The sequence below is a fragment of the Dicentrarchus labrax genome, unplaced genomic scaffold (assembly GCF_905237075.1).
Source record: "Dicentrarchus labrax unplaced genomic scaffold, dlabrax2021, whole genome shotgun sequence".
Classification (NCBI taxonomy): Eukaryota; Metazoa; Chordata; class Actinopteri; family Moronidae; genus Dicentrarchus; species Dicentrarchus labrax.
This window is the reverse complement of record NW_026136724.1, coordinates 14724754-14748928: the sequence shown is the minus strand read 5'-3', so window position 1 is coordinate 14748928 and position 24175 is coordinate 14724754. Positions and strand designations below refer to the sequence as shown.

The following is a 24175-nucleotide window of genomic DNA, read 5'->3' as shown; positions in this document are numbered from 1 at the left end:
TACATCTCCACATGACAGTATGCGTTTGAATTGTGATTTCTACTGAATGCGGCTCATCTGTATCTGTATCTTTTAAATAGCTTTTGTTCAGCTATTGAAATGGGAACATGATATTTCTCCTCCAATACATTTCAGAGGCAAATGCTGCACTTTTTTACTTCACTACATACATTTAGATCACAGATCAAGGTTTTACATGATGGAAAAATCACATCATATGCTTATAAAATAATATACATCGTTCTCAACCTTTTTGGCCGGTGACCCTTTTAACAAAAAAAGCAGTGTCTAACTGTGGCTTTCTGACATGCTCCACATGGTTGCTTAACTGTTCAAGTTTCCAAGATGTAAAATGATCTAATGTTTCCAAAAAAGCGCAGATTAAAGTCTAAAAATGAATAAAGATTTGTGTAGCAGAACTTTCTTTTTTTCCAACCCCATTAATCATCTCACAACCCCTCAGACTTATCTTATGACCCTTTGGAGGGGCCTGACCACTAGGAACAACCGCACTATATAAAGCAGTTAAAACCAGCTCCACTTCAACCAACTACAGCAGTAAAATGCTGCTTATGCATTAAGGCGTCACTATTAACAATCTAATGTCACATATAACTATATTGTGGGAGATAAATGTTTAAGATGGGGTAGTAAATGTATTTTGTTTGTTTAGGGGACTTGATCCATCACACTGGGTTCGTAATTCTTCAGAGAACTAGCAACTCTCAATATTTTGGAAGAATTTCTCCTATGATATCAACACAGTAAATCTTTCAGCTCAACAAGTGCTTTTATTTTAGATATTTTAATTTTGCTCAAAATAATTCTGTACTTTTACTTAGAATTTTGAGTTAAGGACTTTTATTTACTTTATTTATTTATTTATTTTTACATCTATGTATCGCTTCTTTTACTGAAGTAAAAGCTCTGAGTACTTCTTGTATAGCTTTTACTTCAATAAAATAATTTGACAGAAAAATGAATCTTACATTTGGAACATTATCTCATCTCACATTGAGCAACCAAAAGTTTTTAGAGCTGCTGAAAGTTCATCCAAGTTCAATTGTTTCTCACTTAAGCCTGGGATGGACAAATTTGTTATCCGAATGTTTAAGACATGTTATTATTTATCTCCTTCTGTGGTTATATTGATGACTGTGGTTGCTTTCAGCCACTTAAGAATAGTTATCATTCACTAGTATTTGCCTCTCTGAATGATTTAGGGAGTAAACTGCCAAAAACTGAGCCAAACCAATTCTAAGTGTGTGTTGCTGCCTTTTTCCTTTAGACATATCACACATGGGAAAAGCCAAGAGAAAGAAACTAAACGTGGCCGAATGTAATGTCAAGTTGTTTATTAAAAAAGGAATAATACAAAGGCTACAGAATTCAGAAAAGGTCAGAGATATAAAACAACTCACTACAGAATTCAGAAAAGGTCAGAGATATAAAACAACTCACTAACACAAAATAGCAGCTGTTATATTTAAAGTTTACAGTTTACAAACATATAAACAGAATGATCATGAAGTAAAAATACTTAAGTATGCTATTTACAAAAATTACAAATTGTAATTTACACAATGCTCTGGGCTATTTACAAAAAAGGTCAATTAAATAACAGTTACATCGTCATAAGAGCACAGAAAACTGATCAATAACCAATGTAATGTTTGGTTTCACCTCTCTTATATGTCAGTTGTCTTAAATGAAACTTTCTCCATTTAAATTTCTACTTCATAGACTTTGTAACCTTTGCAAGGCTATTAGAGGACTCCATTTGTACAAGTAAGGCCACAGATATAATTTAATTATATGCAGTTTTGGTCTTTAAAACACTTGAACCGAAGGGGAAATGATTCACTGACTTATGGGAACCTGCAATTCATTGCATTAAAGCCTCTAATAACAATATTTGTTCCTTTATTGTTATGTAACATCTTCCATGTGATATTCAGTCATCTTAAAGCTGAGAATAGAATACATAGTTTAACTCTTGTGTAGGAGCCACACAAACAAAAAATGAGTGGGGCTGTAAATGCATAAATTAATGGGGAATTGGGGCCATTTTGGCATCATTTAGGGCATTTAAGTTTAGGCATCATCTGACTTTTAGCAAATGTTTGCTAATTTATTGTTTGTGCATGCGTGTTTGTGCATATGTGCACAGTAAATGTATGTTAAACTCGGAATAGAACAATGTTAATTTAGCCCACAACAAGCACTCTTGAATTAAAACGTTAAACCATATGAGCCATACTGCCTGCGTGATACTTTATGTTTGTGAGGCTATTATCCGTGAGTCAAACATGCAGTTATTATGGGCTCATAATTACTCCTAGAACAAAGAAACAAAGATCTAAATATCAAACCAAAATCTGGATTCTTTTCAAGCGATGTCTGCTAATTTAAAAAAAATAAATACACCTAACTACTAATTACAAGCTACCAGTCTCTTTAAATATTAAACATAATTAGAGGCACGAAGAAGCCAATCTGACATTACTCAGTGAACCAAAAATATTCCAGATCTATAAGACCTATAAAATCTTACAGCACAGCAGAAACATACTCAATAAATCTGCAGTTATGTACATAAGGAGTCACTTTCCATGAAATAAAAAAAGTATAAAATATCCTACTGACCACACACAGCCCACCAGGGGCCAAAGTTCCCTCCAAACTGGAGACCAAATAGCCATGTTATATTTGGCATGGCACTTCTCTCTCTCATGCTACAAATATTAGCATAAGATTTGGAGCAGTTTGCTCAGTCCTACTTAGACCCTCTCTCTGGGAAACTAACAGTTACAGCTAACTGGGGAAAAGGTAGTGCAGCTACTGCACACAATTAGCACTGCATAGTTTGCCAAGGCTGCTGCAGTTAGCTTTTCAAGCAGCAGTTTTATAAACTCACCTACTGATAATGTCGGAAGCCAAACTTTAACCTTTGCTGGACTTTCAGACTTGGCTTAATCACTATTTTCTCATAGGGACTTTTAGTGTCTCTAACCTAATAGTGAGTTTATAATGACCTTTCCATGCTTTTATTTTCCTCTGTTTGTGTATTACTATAGTTTTCTGTTGGGTTATTTTAGTAGCCGAATAACATTTTTCACAGATATTTGAAAGGTATCCTAAAATTTATGACCAAATAAGTATGTTTGTTAACATAGGAATAAGGAATAAGATTATTATCCATCCACATCACTTGTGTTGGAGGTAAAAAGATATGTTTTGCAGTCCAGGTCAACACATACAAAGTTCAAAAAGTCCCAGTCGCATTACCTCATGTGGTAACCACCAGAGAACTAGGTTCTGTCCATATTCAAGTATATTCCAGGAGATAATACTGATTCACAAGTGTCATTCTCGTTGTCTTTGCATGGCTTCAGAAGTTCTGAACATGTCAAAATACAATTAGTAAGCTGTCCATGTGCCCGAGACTTTGGTTGTAAAAAATGATATTAAGGCTAACAACCTGGATGTCTTCTTTAGCAAAGTGGAGGAATGGTTGAGATTCCATTTGGTTTATCCAGTCTTCCATCACTAATCTCTGTCATCTCTGTAAAATGACAAATTTAGCCACAAAATCCCCAAATGGCCACTTTCCACAAGGTGATTTTCCTAATTTCTCCTCCGTGGTCCCTGCTGGAGAGGTCTTGGAATTTGTTGGCTCAAAGCCGCCCCCTCCTTTTTCTCAGGCTGTGGCAAAGTCCTGTATGGAGTTGATTTTCACACCACATCCTCAGTTCCTCTCCAAACTGGGGTAAAGTTTGAACACTTTGTATATCCACTCAGAGTAGAAAGCAACATTAACAAAAAGCGCAGGCTGTGATGAGGCGCATTTTGTCCTTTGGATGCTCACACCGATGATGACTTTGCGCTCATGTTCCTGGCAGACCAATGGACCACCATTGTCTTTCTACAAAAAAAGGTTAGAGAATGACACATCAGAGAGACACCCGGCTGACAAGGACGTGATGGGTTGTATATGTTCAAACTAACCAATTCCATTTCACACAAATTACAAAAAATGGCTATTTGGCTATCTCTTTCATGATGTAGACATTTATTTCTGATCCTTACATCACATACGCCTTCTCCTCTCTTGCCGCCGGCACATATTCTGCTTTCCCCAGCATCACCTTTGATTTGTGAGCACATGTCATTGTTGACCATAGGCATGGTCACAGCATTCAGTGTCTCATCGTATCCTGTATCTGAACAGAGAAGAATATGCAGCATAATTGTCAAATGTTTCAGATATTCTTTTGGTTTGAATGATGGTTAAAATGCGAAGTATTGTGGCATATGGGTGAAAGAAGGCAGTACTTTTAGTTTCCCCCCATCCATACATGGTGCAGTTGGTGCCTTCGGTGATGTGACACTCTTTTACTGGAAGATGAATCGTGGAGGCACCTTCAGACACAGGGGCTGGGCTATAACAAACATAATAACAGTCATATATTACAGTCCCAATTTAACACACTGAATACACACAAACAAGAGGCGCATGAGGCGAATAAGAGAGACAATAACTTTTTAGATAAATAAAAGTGTGTAAAACAACCAAAATTTGAACTTATGGTTAGTACGATACATAAATTAGTTTTCCATATCAATAGTTATGCTCTAACATCAGGATCTTCAATTAGAGGAAACTTTAATGAGTAGTTGAGAACTCACTCTGCTAGTTTCAGCATAACCAGGTTGGATCCTTCAGGGCCACAGATCAGACGAGAGATGCGTAGTCTCGGGTGGCTTGAGGATTCATTGAGGTGGCGCAGACCAACCTGCACACTGTAATCCTTGAGATCTGGAACACTGATGACCACAAGCACCAAGATGTAAGTTGTAAAGCAACAGTATTGCCCAGACTTAGTTTGAGACTTGCCTGCATTACAAACCACTCATGTGGGGTTTGAAGTGGGCATTTATGTGGTGCTGCTTTGATTGTGACTGTCCTTTTCCTTCCTGATTTTAGTGAGTCCCTCAACTTTATGGATGTACAATACTAAATTGCTGGAGTACTTCTTTAAGGGACAGTAAAGAAAGAGAGCCTTGCTCAGATCTACAGTGTTCTCATTTTTTAACATTGCTAAGAAAGGATGGTAATCAGAAGTGACAAGTCAGACAAATATGAGAAAGACAAAGAGCAAAGTTTCAAAGAAAACCAATGGTTTTCCACAACACACACAGGACCAAAGAACATCAGTAAACTACTGATGTACACCATATGCAATACATGCAGTACTGTACACAAGTGCAGAGATAGGGACATTTTCTTTAAAGCCACTACTTCAGATGTAGAGATAATGTATGGCTCTGGCATAGACCACTTCAGAAGTTAAACAGATCTGCAAGCTAAACAATTGTGTTCCATATCTCAGGTCAGGCCTGTCTGGGAGTATCAGTAAATAGGATACATCCTGCATTTTAACTTCAAACTATACTAAAACGAGGGCAGAATGAAATATGTTTAAGAGATAGAGTAAATGGAAGAGGTAAAAGAGAGAAGAATTTGGTTAAAGCTTATCAGGCACAGAATAAAAGGTATCAGAGGGTGGAGTATTACCAGGACGTGAAGCACTGCTGGTCTGTTAAAACCCAATCTTCTCTGATCAACGAACCCCCACACAAATGAGCCTTCCTAAGAAAATATAAGAAGACAGTTTTTACCATTACGGTAGATATAAAAGCATAAAAAATACATAAAATAAAAACAGAGCTGTAAAATGACTTACTCTCTTTGGATGCTTACAACCCAGCTGCCATCTGTACCTCGCACTTGGTGTCCTCCAACAATTCTGGTGTTTATATGCACGAAGCATGATATCTTGGGCCGAGTCAGAGCTAAACAAGGAGACATTTTTATGCTGCATGTCAGATGGATGTATTAATCACATTTCAAAGGGAAAATGTGTATCAAAACTTCAAAAGGCAACCATAAAATATGATTTGTTTAGTCAGGTTCATGACAACAGAAGGATTTGATATAAAGCGTAAAAAGGGGAAAGGGGACAAGATTAGAGATAAGATCACGAGGAAGAGGACTAGACTGGTAAAAGCCAGATAAGCAAAAAACGATACTCACTGTTTGGTTGAGGAGTCACTGTTGTTGATTCACCTGATAGAAGTAAAGAAAAACCCAACAGTAATAAGAGACCCAACAGCAGCAGGAAATAATTCAAACCACTGACCAGGCACTGACACACAAAGCATGAAACCTCATTGAAAAAGACACCCTTCTTTACTTTATAAAGACTTATCTCTCAATTTGCATTGTTGTTGGAGGCTAGGACAGTCAGCAACCGCAGCAAGCAAATTTGCTCAAGACCTCAAAAACTTCATGGAAGATATGTTTTACATTATGGAAATTATTGTGCAGCCATTTGAAAGAGGCTCTTCAATGCAGCCAGATTAAAACCAGCCAAAGAAAATGTTGGGTCCAGTTGATTGTGTGTTTTCCTTAAATAAAAGGATGGCAGCAAAGACCTGCATCTGTTTGCTGTTTGAACATCGTGTGTTCTCTGCCAATTGGACAAAACCACGGCTAGCAGATTACGTAAGCCACCAGCCAAGCTGCATAAAAAAAAACAGTTGTGACATTTTAGTTGAAGTCAACATAGGCTGCAAAGCTAAAGCACTTGTGTTATTTCATTGCACTCCACCCATAGACCAACACTGTCTTCTTCTGTGTACCAAATGCCAGTTAGTGCTCTTTACAGAGTCTGAAAAGCTCATGAAATAATTTTTTTTTAACAATGTGTACACACAGACAAGCCGCTGGGACTTGAGTGGCATTGTTCACATACTTCAAGGGGGGCTGACCAAATCATACCCACCTGACACTGAAATATCTCTCAAGAGAACTTTTGCACAATGTAAATAGAGCTATCCTACTTTTCACTACTGCTTGTATCTGTCTCTTGTATGCATTTGTGTTGGCAGCAATCAAGGTGTCGTCTGTTCAGAAATGCTACCAAAACAGGGATCGAGTTCTAAAACACGACGCTGATGCACAGGCACCTTACGCAATGTTTTTTAATTAAACTCTAACCACCGAAATCAAACACATACCGGGAAATGTGGCAACCTGTTTGCTGCTTGTAAAGGCAACATTTCATCCTCCGTAGCGTGCTCAATTTTCATTTGTACCACAGAAACACTTTCACTTCATCAGTAACACCCTTCCTTGCTTTTCACTTCAAAAGACGCCAAGAGAACAATGCTTCCCAACCTTGTTTTTAAAGACCGTCCGCCTAAAGGAAATCGGTGGAAACTTCTAGCCTGGCTCTGTTTAAAGATAGGAAAATCTGCCTAGCAGCACATATACAGCCCAGTAAATCACATGTTATATGTTGAGTGTTTAATTTGTACAAAACATTGTGGTTGCACAGGTGTTTTGAGTCTTTGTGCTAAGCTAAGATAATCAGCTGCTGGCTTTAGCAACATATTTACTGTACAGACATGAGAGGCAAGAAAGCAAACAATAACTGCTACTTTAAAGGTCTGCTAAATAGACAGCAAAAATGCACTTTGCAAATGCATTATTCACATCCTTTCTACTATGGTGAACTAAGGGTCTGCTAATATCTATAGCTTACGTAACACAGATTTATCAACTGTTACAGAAACAGACAATAAGAAGAGACACAGGTATTTAAGCCACTCACAGTGCTTCAGTTTGCAGTAGTCCCAGACCAAACGGTTATTTGGATTGGTATAACACCAAGGGCCATGTTTGTCCCGGTCAGGGTTCCGGCAGTAGTTTTTCTCCAGCCCTACATGTGATTCTGTAGAGTGAGAATCCCCACTGTAAAACACACAAATACAGATTCTCATATTCCATTTGTTATTTTGCACACACAGTGTATCGGAACTAACACTGGGCCATGTCTAATAAAGATTCATACACACTCTCACACTCTAATAACACACAGGCCTGTGCATACATAGAGTCGTACACACACTGTCACACACATACAGTAAATACAGTGTACACTGTAAGTAACCATGGTATGTTTGGAAAGTCTGACTCTGGCTTTCCTAGTGCAATGAATCCTCTGCATTTGCTACACAGAGCCCGTAGAAGGAAACGCAGAGTTTTGTGGAGAGTGCTCATGGGAGTATGAAAGTATGCACTGCAAGCATTCAGCAGGGCTCAGACCAGCAGGAGCCTATAGAACGATTTGGTTGTGCTCCCGATTTGTAGGAATTGTGTGACATTTTTACATTTGTCTTGGCTCTGACAGAATTAAATGTAATCTTCTAAGATATCCAAAATATCCCTGAAAAACAATTACTAGGTAGGCGTATGGACACACACCCAAAATAAAGCTAAGCGATGGGTAACAATTTGTCAGGGGGTGAAGATAATTCCACTTCCCAGGAGAATGTTAAACAAGCTGTAGCTCTCAGCAGTTTTTCCTGGGATGACCCTTGACCTTGAGCAGGGTAGACTCACTGGCTGCAGTCTACGCGAGGGAGCTGATTGGCTTTGATCTACTTTCCTCAGAAAGCACTTCCTGGGGTCAGGGGTCGGCTCTGGAACATGTCCATCTGTCTGTGCCATTTTGGCTTTTAAAATTCCTGTAAATTAAGTAATTCTAACAGCCTGACTTAAGCATGAAGCAACAGCCCTGGAGTGGGCAACCTTTCCGTCAGGATGGGTCACTTGGAGAGCACCCCGGGGTTTCCTCTCGTCAGTTAGATGAATAATAATTGGGCCTGGTATTGACCCCTGAGGAACCCCTGATTTCCTCTTGCTGTTTGTTTTCACTGCTTAGCTTCATTCATATGAAAGGGATTTTCACAAGGCAATGGGAGCTAAGTTGTCAACAAACACTCATCAACTGAGCTGAAAAGAATGTCAGCCTCTCTAGGAAATAATCTCCTGTGTTTCTCAGTACAGCTTAACCTTGACTGGGAGTAAACAGAAGGACCAAAACAACAAGTTTATATGAAGAATAAATTACTTTACCTGTTTATGTGATGTGACCAGTCTGCACAGGGAATCCCAGATCGAGTTATAGATAAAGTGCCCCGGTACGTCTCTCCATTGTCTTCGTAACACTCTGAGGAAGAACAGAATAAAGTTATTTTAGACCATCTTGTTAAACAGGACCAGGAGAAACAGAATTACTGAGCTCAGTTTCTCAAACACCTTAATGCAATTAGTAAGTGAGAATACTTAAAGAACTGCATATGTGATTGTATGGAAGTGGCTATTGATGCAAACTTGACATAATCAAGTTAAAAATGTTGGCTTCTCTCTGTGGTTTGGATCAATTTAATGTCAAGGGCCCCTGTGTAACCGGTGGTTCTCGAATATAATAGAAAAATGAAACCCTACTACGTCTGTTCTTAAACAGAATCAGAAGAGGGACTATAGTAACTAACAGACTGGCTGCAGTTGGATATGTGTGGTCTTCTCACTGTATATGTAAAGCAGAGAAACTTGGGAAATGACAGCAAGCACTATTGCCAAAGTCTGGTGTATTTGTTCTTCCATGAAATGGAATTCATTGGGCAGCATGCTGCCAAGTGGCCCAGTCCTACGGGAGCAATATAGAAAGTGTCTGTGTAATTCCACTTTGCAAAAACATGACAGGGCTTTTGAAGCATTTTTACAATACATATGTATTTCACAATCACATTATTCAAGAAACACCATGGAATTTCCATAGTAATTGACAGGATATTTGCCATTCTTTTGAAACTTGGTGCTTATAAAACACTTATTTGCTTTCTTGCTGAGGGTTGGATGGCACAATCCACTATCCGTATGGTAAATACTTGTATGTATCCAGAGCCAACAGCTGGTTAGTTTACCTTTGCATAAAGACTGGAAACAGAGGCTAACAACTATGCTGGCTCTGTCCAAGGTAAACAAAATCTGCCTACCTAGCTTTTTCACACCTTTTCCAGGCTTTCTACTAAACTTAGCTAATCAGCTGCTAGCTCTAGCTGCATATTAACTGTACAGACATGACAATGGTATCAATTTTCTCCTCTAAACCTCAGCAAGAAAATTACTCAGCATATTTCCCAAAATGTTGAACTGTTCCTTTAAAATTGAAGTTGTACAGTAATTTACCTATTTTTTGTGTGGCCTCAGCATCACACCTGGGGATGTGGGTGCAGTTGGCTATCCTCTGATTAGGGTCTGTAGTGAAGCACCATGGGTAATCTGCACCATCAGGGTTACGGCAGTAGTTCTCTCTGAGGTCTCTATAACACATACACAAACTACAATTTAAATGATGGTGCTGATGACTGTATTTTTTACAGCAAAGATAGAATTTTTAAGTTTAAAAATTATAAAAAAATTTAAAAAATCCCTTTGGCATTTCAACAGTCAAATGCACAAAATGACACAAATCACCTCTTTGACACAGCCGAGAGAATTGAATCCAAGCTGTCAGGGGGCATGAGGCAAACATTACTCACTTGCATTTGAAGTTCTGAGGGATAAAGGAGTGGTTATGGGGAAACTGGGAGTCCCAGCGCTGACATGTCACACCCTCTGGAGTGACGTTCATTGTGCCTCTGTAATCTGTGCCCTTTCCCTGGACACAGGATGTTGTTACATTGACATCTGTGTCCTCACTTGCGTCTGAGTCTAGCAAAGAAACAAAAAGACATTGAAATTGTAATTGTTAGTATGGGCATGAGAAACAAGATACATAAAAAAAGAGAGTGGGATGTAGAAACCGAAGACAGGAAGGAGGGGGGAGAGGAGGAGGGAGATATTAATCCCCACAAGAATGTGTCATGTTTAACCTAGAGACAGATGATCAAAAACAGTAGCACTCCCCCTTCGTCTAAACTGACATAGGAAACCTTTCTGTGTATTCATAACACTGATGCATTCTTGCACGTAGGGACATCTGCAACACAACAATATGCAGTCAAAGTACACAAAATGTCACAGGTTGTTTTGTAAGAAAAAGAGCTGGAGCCTGATTTCTTTTTCTGGTAAATTTGTTTATTGCAGCCCAACCAAAGATATCACATCCAACAAGGCCTAGCTGGGGCAACTTTATCCACCGGAAAACTATTCCAAACATCTTCAGATGGAATTCTGCTTTTCAGCAGCGCAGGGATTGTAGTACATAGGGAGCGACTTCTCCCCTCTGGATTTCTGTCTCTGTTTCTTTAGCCTTTGACAAATGAGATGGGAGAAGATGGAGGAGGAAAGGGAATGTTTTGAAGCAAAAATGAGAAGGCGGATGGAAAAGAGGGATTCTTTGGCTTGATGTAATGCATGCCAGTGTCTGTGCACTGTGCAGTACAGGTCAGTGGTTTTTATCTTTCTGAGGGGCAGGCATTGAAGGATGTACACATCTGGACAAATGCAGATCCTCCACCCTCGCTGTAAATCATAATATGTACTGTAGAGTACGTGTGTATGTGTTTGACAGAGACAAAGAGAGATGATCTGTATGTTTGTGGGTGTGCATGTGGGAATATTTCAAGAAAAAAATCTCCAATGGTGTGACCTGTTTTTGGCATCCATTCTCTTTCTTTCCCCTTTCTCTTTTGTGTTACATGTGAAAGCAAAAATTACAATTACTGTCAGAGTTGGCCAAAAGTGATATGACTCAAGTGAAATTATACTGTTTAACCCCTCACCTTAAAAAAGCTTACATAGAGTACCATATCAATTACAATACATTTTCTTTTTTTGATTAATCTGTAGATTATTTTTAACCTGTTTGTTTCATCTGTATAAATGTACGAAAATAGTAAAACATGGGCATCGCAATTTCAACAAGCGCAAAGTGACGTCTTCACATAGATTTTTTTGTTAGTCCAAGATCCAATGATATTTAATTTGCAGTGATACAAAGCCTCAGCTGCTTGAATTTCAGTGGCTGGAACCAGAGAAAGTTGGGCATTTTCTCTTGATTTATAACTTTAGGTTACTTGTGTAACCCAGGTTGTCTAATTGGCCTGAGTGAGATTTTTCCTTACCTATAATGTGTAATTGAGAGATAACTTAAATTATAATCAAATAATTTAAATTGTAATGAATTTCTGACACTTGAGTATTCAATTGAGCACTAATACAGATTGGGGAAAAAAGAAAATCTATAAAGTAAGGTAAAGTAAGGTTCTGGTCTATTGCAAGCCACCAGAACATCTTCAGTGCATCTTGGCATGGCTTCTACAAGTTCCTGGAGCTCCACTGGAGGGATGAACACCATTCTTCCAAAAGATATTCCCTCATTTAGTGTTTTGATTATGGTGGTAGAAATTGTTGTTTTCACTTAGGATCTGGTGACTGTGAAAGCCATGAATTATGATTATCATTTTCATACTCATCAAACCATTCAGTGACCCTTTGTGTCTTTTATGGCAACATCTGCATTCATTATGTTTCTCCACTCCACTTTAATTTGTTACTTGCAATAACATATCATGTTTTTATACCACTAAAACAACTATTAGACCTTCTGATGGCTATGTGACGCATCTCCGTATAGTAGCCTCTATTGTAACACCCCACTTTACAGCCTCCTGTCCTCAATGAGTGGTCTCAGTAAAACACTGCTGGCTCTCTGAAGTCAGACCCTCCCCTTTACAAACAACCTATTTACTCTTCCTTGTTGAGGTAGAACGATTTGAAGCCAACCACCACATGAAACACAGACGGTTAAACAAAAATCTTATGAGACTCTGCAGGAGAGAAGACCAAAACCACCAAAGTCTTGTATGTAACAAACCCCCTGGCATCCTCAAACCACTAGCTGGTAGAACCTAACCACAGTCTGTTCAGCAAGGGATCCTCAACACAATGTCCACTTTTGAATTTTATAACGGATTCCTAACGGCGTGATACACACTGTTGAAAGGTTGTAAGGGCACTAGACACTGAGAAAAACTAACTACACAGTCATGAATCAGAGTTAAACACTAATTTGGTCTTCAGTTGATTTGTTGAAGACTTTGTCCACAAAACCCAAGCCCCAGATTATATACAGTACATAGGCCCTTACCACACACAGTGATGTTGCAGTACTCCCACGGAGTTTTGGGATCCATTGTGTAGCACCAGGGACGGAGACGATTATCTGGGTTACGACAGTAGTTGTCCTTTAAATCTCTGTCCCGATACCTGGGAGAGGAGACAGAGGGGATACGTGGAGGAAAGAAAATAGGGGGGAGAGAAATAAGTCATAACAACTGGTGAGGTCTACCTCTCTTGAGTATTAGCGTCATTTCTTTAAGCATCTGTCGTGGGTGTGTGCTGAATTGTCCGTGAGAAAGGTTAGTGTGTGATTATCAGCTTTGCAGCTTACTTTTTGGGCTGGAAGTGGTGTTTGTGAGGCCTTGATGAGTCCCATCTCTGGCACTCCTTGCCACTTTCTGTATGGTCCAGTTTTCCCCGGTAATCTTCCCCATTACACGTCATGCAGACTTCTGTCAACAAAGAAAACCACATTTATCAGAAATTTCTTTACTATAATAATAAATGCAAACACAACTTACTTATGACTTCAAGGGTGGAATAAACTACAGAAACATTGATTAAATGTAAGAACATGTCTTACTCTCTGAACACTGTGGTATGCCACACTCCTCAGCTCGTACATTGGGGTCTGTGGTGTAGCACCACGGACCACCGGGGTCGTTATTGGGATTCCGACAGAAGTTCTCCCTCAGGTCTTGCGTTGGGTACCGATCAGGATAAAACCTACAGTGGAGTAGGCAGACATTATTGAAAGTGTTAACTGATACTGTAAGCTGTATAAATAAATTTTAGGGAGTACTTGCACACTTGGCTGATCCAGTGGTGTATACAGTACCGTACCTGCCTGCTAGTTTTCTCAGTAACAAACCAAATAAATTCAGAAGGCATTTAGATTAGATGTAAGCTTCATTCTGAGAAATTCTAGTGCCTCTGGTGCTACTAAGTTACATTTTAAATCCCAGAACGACCTGTCACAGGAATTTCATGCAAAGTAAGTCATCAATACGTTTCTTCTCTCCAGGTTTGCACCTTTTGCATGATCGCCTTACTGATTCCTACCATATCCCAGCTCCCTCATGTGTGAAGCAGCCAGACTCTGTCACACCACAGTAACCACCAACAGCACAGAACAATGCTACGAACCACTTGGAGCAGACCAAGCAGGTTTTTTGCTGGCAGCCTTTGAACATGTTTAAACCTAATTCCTCTCTGTCAACGGCTACACCATGTCAGTGTGAACAAGCGACTGTAGAAAAACCTGGTTAGTCCGAACATATGGGATGTAACAATGGGGAGCGGCATGGGATCCCCCGTACTAAATGGACAGTGCGTGAAATTTGTCTTCTGTCATGGGCAGGATGATGAAAAGCTGGCATGTCAGCACCCCCTGATCCATGCTGACCACATCCCCCCTCCCACCCAGGGAGACAGTGAGGGAAGACAAGAGAAGAAGGCTGAAGAGAATCAAGTGAAGTGACGGACTTAAGTGCTTAAAATTGAAAAAGTGAGCATAATGGAGTGAGCAAAAAGGCGAGCGCTCAGTGTTAAATTGATGATGTAAAAAGAAACAACATGTGCAAGAAAAAAAAAAAAAAAAGAAAAGCAAAAAGAACCAGAGTCCACCCTCCCTTCAGCAGCTTGTCTGAACACACTACCCCAGACAATGACTCTTTTCTTGGGGGAGTCTGCTCTGCTCTCCCCTCTGTGCCCTGGGGCTTACACAAGGCTTCTACACTAATGCACAACATCATTCAACCAAGAACTAGAAGAAATCTCAGGCATCTAACTTAAAAAGAGAGAAAGGGAAAAAGAAGGGGAAGGTCCTAAGTCCCACCTTGAGAAAATATTACAGGGTTAAGACTAATAGAAAATTTTGACTTTGCATGTAAGACAGAACACTTGTTCCCAGTCTGTCAAATGCCAAAACTCACATCTGTTGTGTGTAACTCACAAGCTCAATATATTTCTATCATAATACAGTATCCTTAATTTATAAATGGAATTACAAGGTTCCTCACTTTACAGAAAAAGGTTGCATCTGGTGAGAGTCCGTAAAAAGGCCGCGGCATGGGAGCAAGTTAGCCATAATGATGTTGCGCTAACAGATGTTGGCCAGTTATTCATCTCCTTGCCAAAGTCTGTTCCCATCGGAGTGCAGGCAGACACTATGCACACATGCCTCACTCTCTGGGCCGGCTTCACATATTGGCTAGATTTTGAATATCACTAAAGATGAAATCTAGACCTGAAGTAACTGCTGCAAAATGTCTAGCAACATGCACCTGGTGATTATGGAACAAATGTGGCCATGTTTCAGTGCTACAGCATCCAAGGGAAGAGAGCATTCAGAGATTAAAGCAAGTAAGCAGGGACTTTATGAATCTTGAGACATCAATAATGATTTTTTGGAAGCAGGATGCAATAGCTGACACCTGAAAACTGCTGGAGAATAGTTAGAAATTTTGGTGAATGCGGCAATTCACTTTCTTGCTGTGAAAAAAGAAATGTTTATTTGTGTCCATCCAAAGGTCACAAAATCTACATACCTGCACTTCTAAAGCTCACTAAGTTACCATCAGACCATGCAAGTTAGTACATTTCCTCCTCTTTCCAGTCTTTCTGCTAAGCTAATCTTCATAATTTACCACACAGACATGAGTGGTATCAATCTTCTCAGCTTCTCATCTTCTCAGCAAGAAGCTGTAGGATTGTGTTTCTATAGCAGAGCCCGCTCACTGACCTCCCAGTGAAAATGTGTAGAAAAACAAAATAATGTCCCTATGGGAATACATAAATTCCTGTTATCTATTATTATTAATATGAACCGAAATTTTCCATTCCATTTCATTCTCCACGCGTGGCTGGACATCAATACACACTTTGTTCAGAGCTTTGGTTCAAACACTAAATATAGACAACAGGTGGAAGTCCCCTTCCTGTAAGGGAACCTCCTGAGAAATCACCCTTGCCCCACGGTGATCGGTCAAGCATGAAAATAATAGTTACCTGAAACTCAAATGGTGCGTGGTTCATTACAGCGGTAATTCTCACACAGCGGGGCAGTCCCATGTTAGGTAACCCCACAGTGGCACTAAATCTGCCTTAAGTAAAGCTCCCTTTGACCCTTTGAAAGTTAAAAGTTGCTGACAAGCCAGGACGATGTTGTTGGACATTACATTTGCCATCTGGGACGGGGACTGGAACCATGTGTCAAATAAACAATGACAAAGTATTCCTAAGGTGAAGAGCTACCTCTGGAAAGGGAAGAGAGGAGAGGAGAGTATGGAGACCAACCCTGTAATGCTTTTTAAATAGTGGGGGATGACTGAACTTGTAGTTTCTCTCGGTATGTCTGTGGCTTTGTGAGCTCAGCTGGACAACAGACAGAACATGACTTCAGTCTATAAATTTTTGCGCTTTCTTTCTTTCATTCGATCTCCCTTCTGTCTATTTTTCACTCTGCACTTCTTCAAACTCTTATTAGTCTGTCTCTCAACCCCTCCTCCCTGCAGCAGTTAAAATATCTTGTAACTAATGAGCCCCACTAATGAGATGCTGGCACAGAACCATCTTCAAAAATTCACTGATCATGCCTGGCTTGCAGCCGAGATGCGACCTCGTCGGGATACACCTGATGGCCTACAGTGCAGCAGAAAAACAACCTCAGTGGAGAGGACATCCTTGCATGTGTTGAAAGAAATCTGACTTAACTCTGGCTAAACGTTCAACCGTCTCCGAGCCTCCACCTTCCCCTAACCCCCGAGGTGCAAGGGGATGATCTGAACATCAATAAATCAGCTGCGGAGGCCTGTTCAATATCAGACACAGAGAAACAGAGAAGGAAGGAAGCATCCAGGAAGGTGGTGGAAGCCTTAAGGTTTGAGAAGCTTTTTTAAGGCTGCTGGTTCAGATCTACAAGAATCTGGCAAGAGGAAGTGACTGATTATCACCTTCCACCCTTTAAAAAGTGTCACGAAAGCAAAGCGCACCACCCTTAAAGGTGACATGTGAAGGTTTGTAACTGTTCTTCCTCTCATGAGGAAGCTACTTTTCCTGGTAAAAAAAAGAGGACTTACGTGTGTTCATTGATGTTATTATCTGCCCAAGCTTGGCAAGTGATGTTCGACTTCGTCCAAGACCTCCTCCCTCTGTAGTTGTCCTTGGTGCCGATGATACACTCCCTTATATAATCTAAGTGAGAGCAAAGGCATAAAAGGCATTTGAAAACATCCATTCACGTTCTCACTTTGATAAAAGCTGTGTCCCTGTGTACTCTTTGTGTGCCAATTCATACAACGTTGAGTCATTCAAAAGTTGATTTGCGTTCGCTGCCTTGACCACCTGGAATATATTTTCCCATGTATGGTCAATAGGACGTTTTTACAGCAAGCGTTTTAGTATGTCCCGGCTTGTGTGTTATTCTCAAAACAGACAACTCCCTGAAGTTCATTAAATGTCACCAGAGGGAGTTTCCGTAAATTTTGCAGTAAATTCTAAAGTGCTCGATTACACAGACTGCAGTGGAGAAAAGCCTTTGCGTTCTCACTGTAAACAATTAATTATTTTGTTTACATCCCACTTGAGTGTGCTACATGTTTATGCATGCGACTCTCCCCACTGCAGTGATTAAACAGCAGGGGGGTTGGGGAGGGTTGGTTGTCTTTTATTGTGTCAACAGAAAAACCAAAGACCTCAAAAATTGACACAAGAAGCAAAACCTGCAATCACCAACAAACAGTTTGCCTGTGTAAATCCCTCTCTGCAACTCAATGTTCTCATGAGAAAAAAACACCAGAGTGCATGGAGTCAGCTTGAGGAGACAGAAGATTTTACCTTTTTTTTCATACAAAGTAAAGTTGATGTTGGCCTGCTTCTGCACACCGTGGGTGAAACGGTCAAAGGGAAGCAAGTGGCATTTCCTGTTGTGCCTCTGAAAGTTGAAAGCTCTGTAGCAACATACAGGAAGTAGATGTGAGATGAACAAATGATAAACAAAGAAAAAATATGTAAATACTGTGTCTACACATGGGGAGGAGGACTGAGGGGAACGTGGCCATGGAAAAACCACATGCTGGATTTCAGGGAAACAGAGAGAGAAAATGGAACTCACCTGCAGTTGAAGTTTTTCTTGACCTTCTTGCACTTGCGGGAGCAGTGCTCCTGCGATCGGCTGTTTCGTACCACAGGGGGCTGAGGACAGTCTGTGCAAAGCAGCATGTGACTCTCAGTCTTCTCATACTTCTGTAATGACTGATGAGTCTTCCTACAAAAACCTGCAAGAACATGAGGACACAGGATTAAAATTAGCATGTTTTGATACAGTGATTAGATTTGATATTTTGGTTGGAAGGAGATAGACCTGCTAATGCCAGGTTCATCTTGTGTGGGAGTTTCTGTCTGGTTCTGACTTGTACTGTAAATACCATTCACATGAGCATCCAAATTGTGAGCATGACTGTGAAACTCTTATTCTCCTGAAAGCTATGAGTTAAAGGTCCGGTGTGTAACACCGGAGGATAAATTGTTCAGGTATGTTTTCATTTGATACAAATCGTTTTTAACTACAGAGGGAGTGGGTCCTCTTCCATGAAGGCTACCATGTTGAACCCCCATGTTTCCCCATGAAAGGCCAAACCAAACACTGGCTCTAGCGAGGACCCAGATAGGGAATTTTGCTGCCACCATAGTTTCTCCTCCACGCTTGCAAGGCTGCGCTGTATTCAAATGGTTGCCATCTGCAATTGTTACCGCTAGATGTCACTGAATCCTACACACTGCTTCTTTAATGATACGGAATTGGCAACAACAGAACAGGCAAACAAATATGCATGATCACGTCAGCTGAATGCTGCTACCGAAATATTATGGATATAGTTTTATATTGTCAATCTATAGTATTTTTAACCCTTTACATGACCAACTTTTCAATCGTATAACTGTCTTAAGTCATCCAATAAAGTGAATGCTTCTTCTTCATCTTTACCACCCATCCATAAGAGTTATCCAGTAGCCAGCTCTGTATCGACTGTTTGTTTAAGTTCTCACTCCAACCAGAGGACAGTTTTGAGTCATCATCTGTCTACGTTATGCTTTATATTTTCTAACTGATCTGACCAGGGTTTCTTAATTTCTTAGCTTGCCGTTTACTCGCTGAGTATCACTTTCCTCTGCAGGGTTATTAAATAGAATTTGGTTCAGAATAACTAAAAAAAAACAAGAAAACAAGCTGGGGGCGTTCCTAATAGGCAGGTGGTCGGCGCACTTGCTGTATGGCGGCGGCATCCCTGGTTTGGTTCAGGCAGAGGGCCTTTGTTGCATGTTAGAACCCCCTCTCTCTCTTCCCTTATTTCCTGTCTGTATCTACTCTGTCAGCTATCAAGTAAATCAAAATGCAAAAAAACAAAACAAAAAGAAAGAAAGAAATTCTCAGAAACCATGTGGAATTTTTTGTCTCCTCTTCACTGACAAAACATCAAACATTACTCAAATACAGGGAGACATGGCCAAACATTTTACTGGTGCTGTCAAGGCGCTAGGGATGAAGAGAAACTTGTCAAATGGATGATGAGAATATTTCCTGAAGTTTTCTCCTGGTGGGTTTAGAACAGCAGGAGGCATGAACCGGTGCCATTGTCTTGGCATGGAGGAAGGGGAACAAAGATGAAAATATACACTGAACCGGGTGGCTAACTGTCCATGAAAGCATCCTTCAACTACAGTTTGTCTCAAGCCTCATGCTTGCTGACATGTTAGCATCCCTACTCCTGAACCATACTGAAACATTGTGCAAGTCAAAAAACCTCTCAAAACTCTGCTGTCCTGCAGCTCTTGAAAGAACATTTCCTTTAGGTTGCGCTTCAGCTGTGTCGAGGTAGCACACTAGTTTATGTGTCCCAAAAGCAAGTATTAAGTGTGTCCAGGATCAAAGCCCAGCTCAAAATACCCCCCCAAGCACAACTGCTTTAAACCAAGGAGGCTGCCTGAGTAATGCAGTGGGTGCTGAACTGCGAAGACAGCCAAGAGAACAGAATGATGTCCATCCAACAGGCTGATGTGTTCCAGTGCTTCAGTTGGAGATTTGATGCTCATGAAAGCATTTCTCATATTTTACTGCTATATTTTAAGAGCCAAAATCTGTTTTTTTCAACAATTTTTACCACTGTGGTAGTTGTTATGCTATAGTTTTATGTAATTGTAGATACGGTTGATGGATATCTGTGATTCCAACAGAAATCAATTTTTACAACTTGCATTCATGACTCCTTAACAGTCACGAAAGTCTTATTAGAACTCCTGCTGTTTAACTGCAGTGACACAGAGTTTATGCCTTTTCATTTTGAGCAACAAGGTTGACATTTACTTTTTAGGGAACAACAAGATTCAGTTGGAATTCCTTCTTCCCAGGATAGCCTTAATGTCCCTCATCGTTTGTATGAACTAATAAAGTTTTATGAATAGTCTCTCAGCTATTGGCATTCAACACATACTAGTAAACATACTGTCATTTATTGAGAGCCATTTCATTGTAAGAAGTGCATAAAAAGATAAAAATTCTAACATTGCAAAAACATAGCATAATGTATATTAGATCCAAGTGGGTTCAAAAGCAGGACAAAGCCATATTTTAAGGCTAAATCCTTTGCAATACAAATCATTCATTTTTACCTTGTGGAAAAAGTTAAGAGCCCATCCTTCAACAGAATGGAGCTCTACTGTAAATGCTATTTTCTTAGTGCTATATGGCAACATCTTTAGACACATAATGTGTTTAGATACAATAGTTTTCCGTTTATAATTAGAGGCAAGTGCGATATAAATCACACAGGAAAATCTCATGCTACCGAGTTACAGCCACATGCTCCTGTGCCAAGATCCAACACAAGACGTTGTGTGTGTACTTAGGATATTGTAAACTGTGGAGCGTTTAGAGGCTCCTCGTGGTTGAAAATGGTTTTTGGGGAGAACGTGTTATTAATGTTTGGGCTCCACTGGACCACATCTGGCACTCATCACAGTGTTGTTCCAGCCCTGATGTCTGGCCAGGCTGCTCAATTAGATTTCACTTAGTCTCTTCCTCTCCTTGCAGTCAGACTCCTGCTATCTCCAAATCCCAAACATTTGCTGAAGTTGGAGATTATAATAAAATGTGCTCAATGGGCGAGTATGAGAGAGATGAGATTTAATGAGAGGAGGCAGCGATGGCTTAGAGGAACAGGTTTGAGTCCCTGGTTTAGCTTGAAAAATGTAGAGAGGAAAGGTGAATGACCGACACTCCGACCTTCCTCAGAAACTTCCACTCAGGTGCCCTTGAGCAAAGAGCTGAACTGTCAGCTGGATGAGTACTTTAGTCAAGCTTTCCTGCAAAGGAAGCTATTTGATAATCACAAAATGTACACATTTGGAGGTGGTGTTGAGGAAAAACAATATTATAAGAACAACAGGAAAGTAGCAGGTTAAAGGTGTGCCTCTGTCTGGGAATTAAGCAGACATTACATCTGCTTCAGAGAGCGCACAATGTGGAGCTGGGCTCAGCAGCCAGATGTTACCCCCACCCCATCCCCTCCTTACCCCTCTCTCTGTCATACACACACACACACACACACACACACACACACACACACACACACACACACACACACACACACCTTTTCGATCTCTCTACCGGGACAAACGCACGAATACCACAGTCCCGGGCGCGCATTTTATACTTTCCCCAATTCCAGGGCGGTCAGAGGTCAGGGTCGGCACCCCTGGAGGTGGTAACTATGGATTCAGTGCTTTACTCAGTGACATGTCAGCGGGGCGGATGTAAACCGGGACACTTTCTGTAACCACCAGATAATCTGCGCTTCATAAAAAGGAGCGCGCAGGAAGCTCGTTTGGATGAGCTTTAACCGACTGGCGGTCGTCGTGTGAGCGCCCCGGGTTGTGCTGCAACGCTACAAGCAGACACTGCATTCTCTAGCTGGAGTCAGTCCAACAGATGCAGGAGTGTCTATTACTGAAATCACCATGACCTATATAAAAAGTTTATTGACAAAGCAGTAACATCAGCAGATGCACTTCAAACCGAGCGCTTTGGCACGGGTTTCTACCTCCAGGCAGCTGGGATGGCACGGTCCTCATACTGGAGGAGACTTTCTGATGACCCAACAGGCTATTATAATAGAATAGAATATAAATACATTCATTCTAATGGCCTTTAGTTTGCTTGTTGGCGATTAGGGCCAATTGTAAATCGCAGTAAGGGGAACTCCTAGGGGATCAATGAGTTAGTCTCAGGAGGAGCAGTTTTGATGAGCAGCTCAATTATCAGTTATTTCATTCATCGTCCAAAACAGTTATTAAACGTTTAATGAGAGACTCTGAAAAAAAAAAAAAAAAAAGTACAGCCTTAAGTGAGATCTCTTCACAAACCTCAATTATTAACAACAATAATCCAGCAAAGGAGAGAGAGAGAGAGAGAGAGAGAGAGAGAGAGAGAGAGAGAGAGATATGAATCAACAGTGCAAGACAAGGCTTGTGATCAAGTTCATTCAATGCCAATACACGTCATATGATAATTGAATAATTAAAGACTGATTAGTTGGCCTAAACCCAACACAATTATTTGTTTAATAAGGCTAGGCTGCTTTAAGACAGGTCCTGGCTGACGAAATTTAATTAAAAAATATGAGAAATGGCAGGATAATTATCTTTTCATCCACTTTTCTAACTTTTTCAGTCTTGCTTTTTTTATTTTTTATTTCTTGACTTTCTCTCATGTCTAATTCTCACTTTACTGCACAATCTGCAGAAAGGGAAGTAAACAAGTGAGTTTTTGTGTATGAGGCTAAAAAATAATCACAGCAGATATATATTTCAAATATTCAACATCCACCCAGACATCCACAGCTCTTCAAAGTCTTACCTGTATCCAATATAGTGACCACAACACACACCAAAGCTTGGTAAATCCATACGTTTGTCCTCATGATTAGGGACTTGAAAAGCAGGTTAGAATCCGGATTAATGGAGCAGCAGAGTCGCTGGTTGTATGAGGTCCAAAGTGGCTGATGACCAGCACAAGACTTCCTCACACAGATGCCACTTTTCCAAGAAGCTGCACGTCCTCGGTTCAACCCCCCCCCAACTTCACTTGAGTTTGCGCTCCCCTCTATCAGCGTCTCTCCTCACCAGCGTCAAGTGCGCTGGAATAAATAGTGCAACTTCCGGCTGTTATTTTTCAAAATAAAATCGGATGTGACTCACAAGACCTGTTGTTCACCAATGTCAAAGTCACCGATGATGACGCCGACAAATATTGCTTGTTTAGCCGTGGTCTGATGCAGCTTGTTTGTCTCTGCCATAGACAGAGTCATCAGAAGAAAAAAAATCAGTCCATCTCACGTATATTCTGGTGCCTTAAATACGGATAAGGGCATGAAGGATGTATAAATCCACATCTTTAGTTGTTCTGTTCACATCCTGAGTTGGGCAGCTTTACAAGAAAACTTTAGTAATTTGCTTTTATTTTGAAATTAACATTTCTTATTTGCTAGTCAGACTATATTTTGGCATGTATATATATTAGTTTCCGTAATATTTGAAAAATCTCTGGCTGATGTTTGTATTCTTGTGGTATCTTTTTAGCTCTAGACCATTCCAGTGGACTGGTTGACCTTTGGCAATTTGGTGAAGGGTGAAGGGTGCGAGAGTTGTACCAAACTCAATTTATCAACAACATATTCACATTTATAATTAAATACTACACTGATTGCTGTAAAACCCCATTTACGATTATCTAAACATTTATTATTACAAATGCCTTTGCTGTTGGAGAGTCAGAAAACTGTTCTGTGAACCATTAATTATGATTTATTAACTAGACACTTGTTACTCTTTATTACTGACTTTATTAATGACATAACTTGTAATGACCACCCGGCCAGCCAGATTTTCAAACAGGTCATTGTTTGACAAGATCCTCTCTGTCTCTCCTTACTTGCCTCACTTTGGCCCAACTGAAAAGGCAGATGGGATTCTTTACAAGGTGCGCCAAAGAGCACTTGGCACAAAGTAGTGATTGCATCCTCAAAGGATTAACCAGTTGCAAAATGCCTAATACAGAACCAGACAAAGTGCACGAGCATAAGACATGCAAACAAGCAGGAAAAGAGTCTAATTAAATGTCCTTGAGCAAGACACTGAACT

At 40.3% G+C, this 24175-nt stretch overlaps 1 protein-coding gene across 5 annotated transcripts; it reads right to left on the bottom strand.

Moving 5' to 3' along the window:
* Window positions 1-1426: 1426 nt before the first annotated feature.
* Window positions 1427-23141, bottom strand: hgfa (hepatocyte growth factor a). Of its 5 annotated transcripts, none has more exons than XM_051392440.1 (18): window positions 22893-23141; window positions 18093-18255; window positions 17816-17928; window positions 17059-17173; window positions 13563-13705; window positions 13311-13431; window positions 13008-13126; window positions 10456-10627; window positions 10103-10254; window positions 8987-9080; window positions 7680-7819; window positions 6098-6130; window positions 5748-5856; window positions 5579-5653; window positions 4690-4827; window positions 4336-4442; window positions 4090-4223; window positions 1427-3925 (listed from the first exon to the last, which is right to left on the bottom strand). In XM_051392440.1, exons 1-18 carry the CDS (start codon window positions 22954-22956, stop codon window positions 3749-3751), a joined length of 2169 nt encoding a protein of 722 aa, XP_051248400.1. In that variant the 5' UTR covers window positions 22957-23141; the 3' UTR covers window positions 1427-3748. The 5 variants fall into 5 exon arrangements, with proteins under 5 accessions (XP_051248400.1, XP_051248403.1, XP_051248402.1 ...); XM_051392443.1 differs by having other exon boundaries at window positions 10103-10236; XM_051392442.1 differs by having other exon boundaries at window positions 10456-10621.
* Between the last annotated feature and the right edge of the window lie 1034 nt (window positions 23142-24175).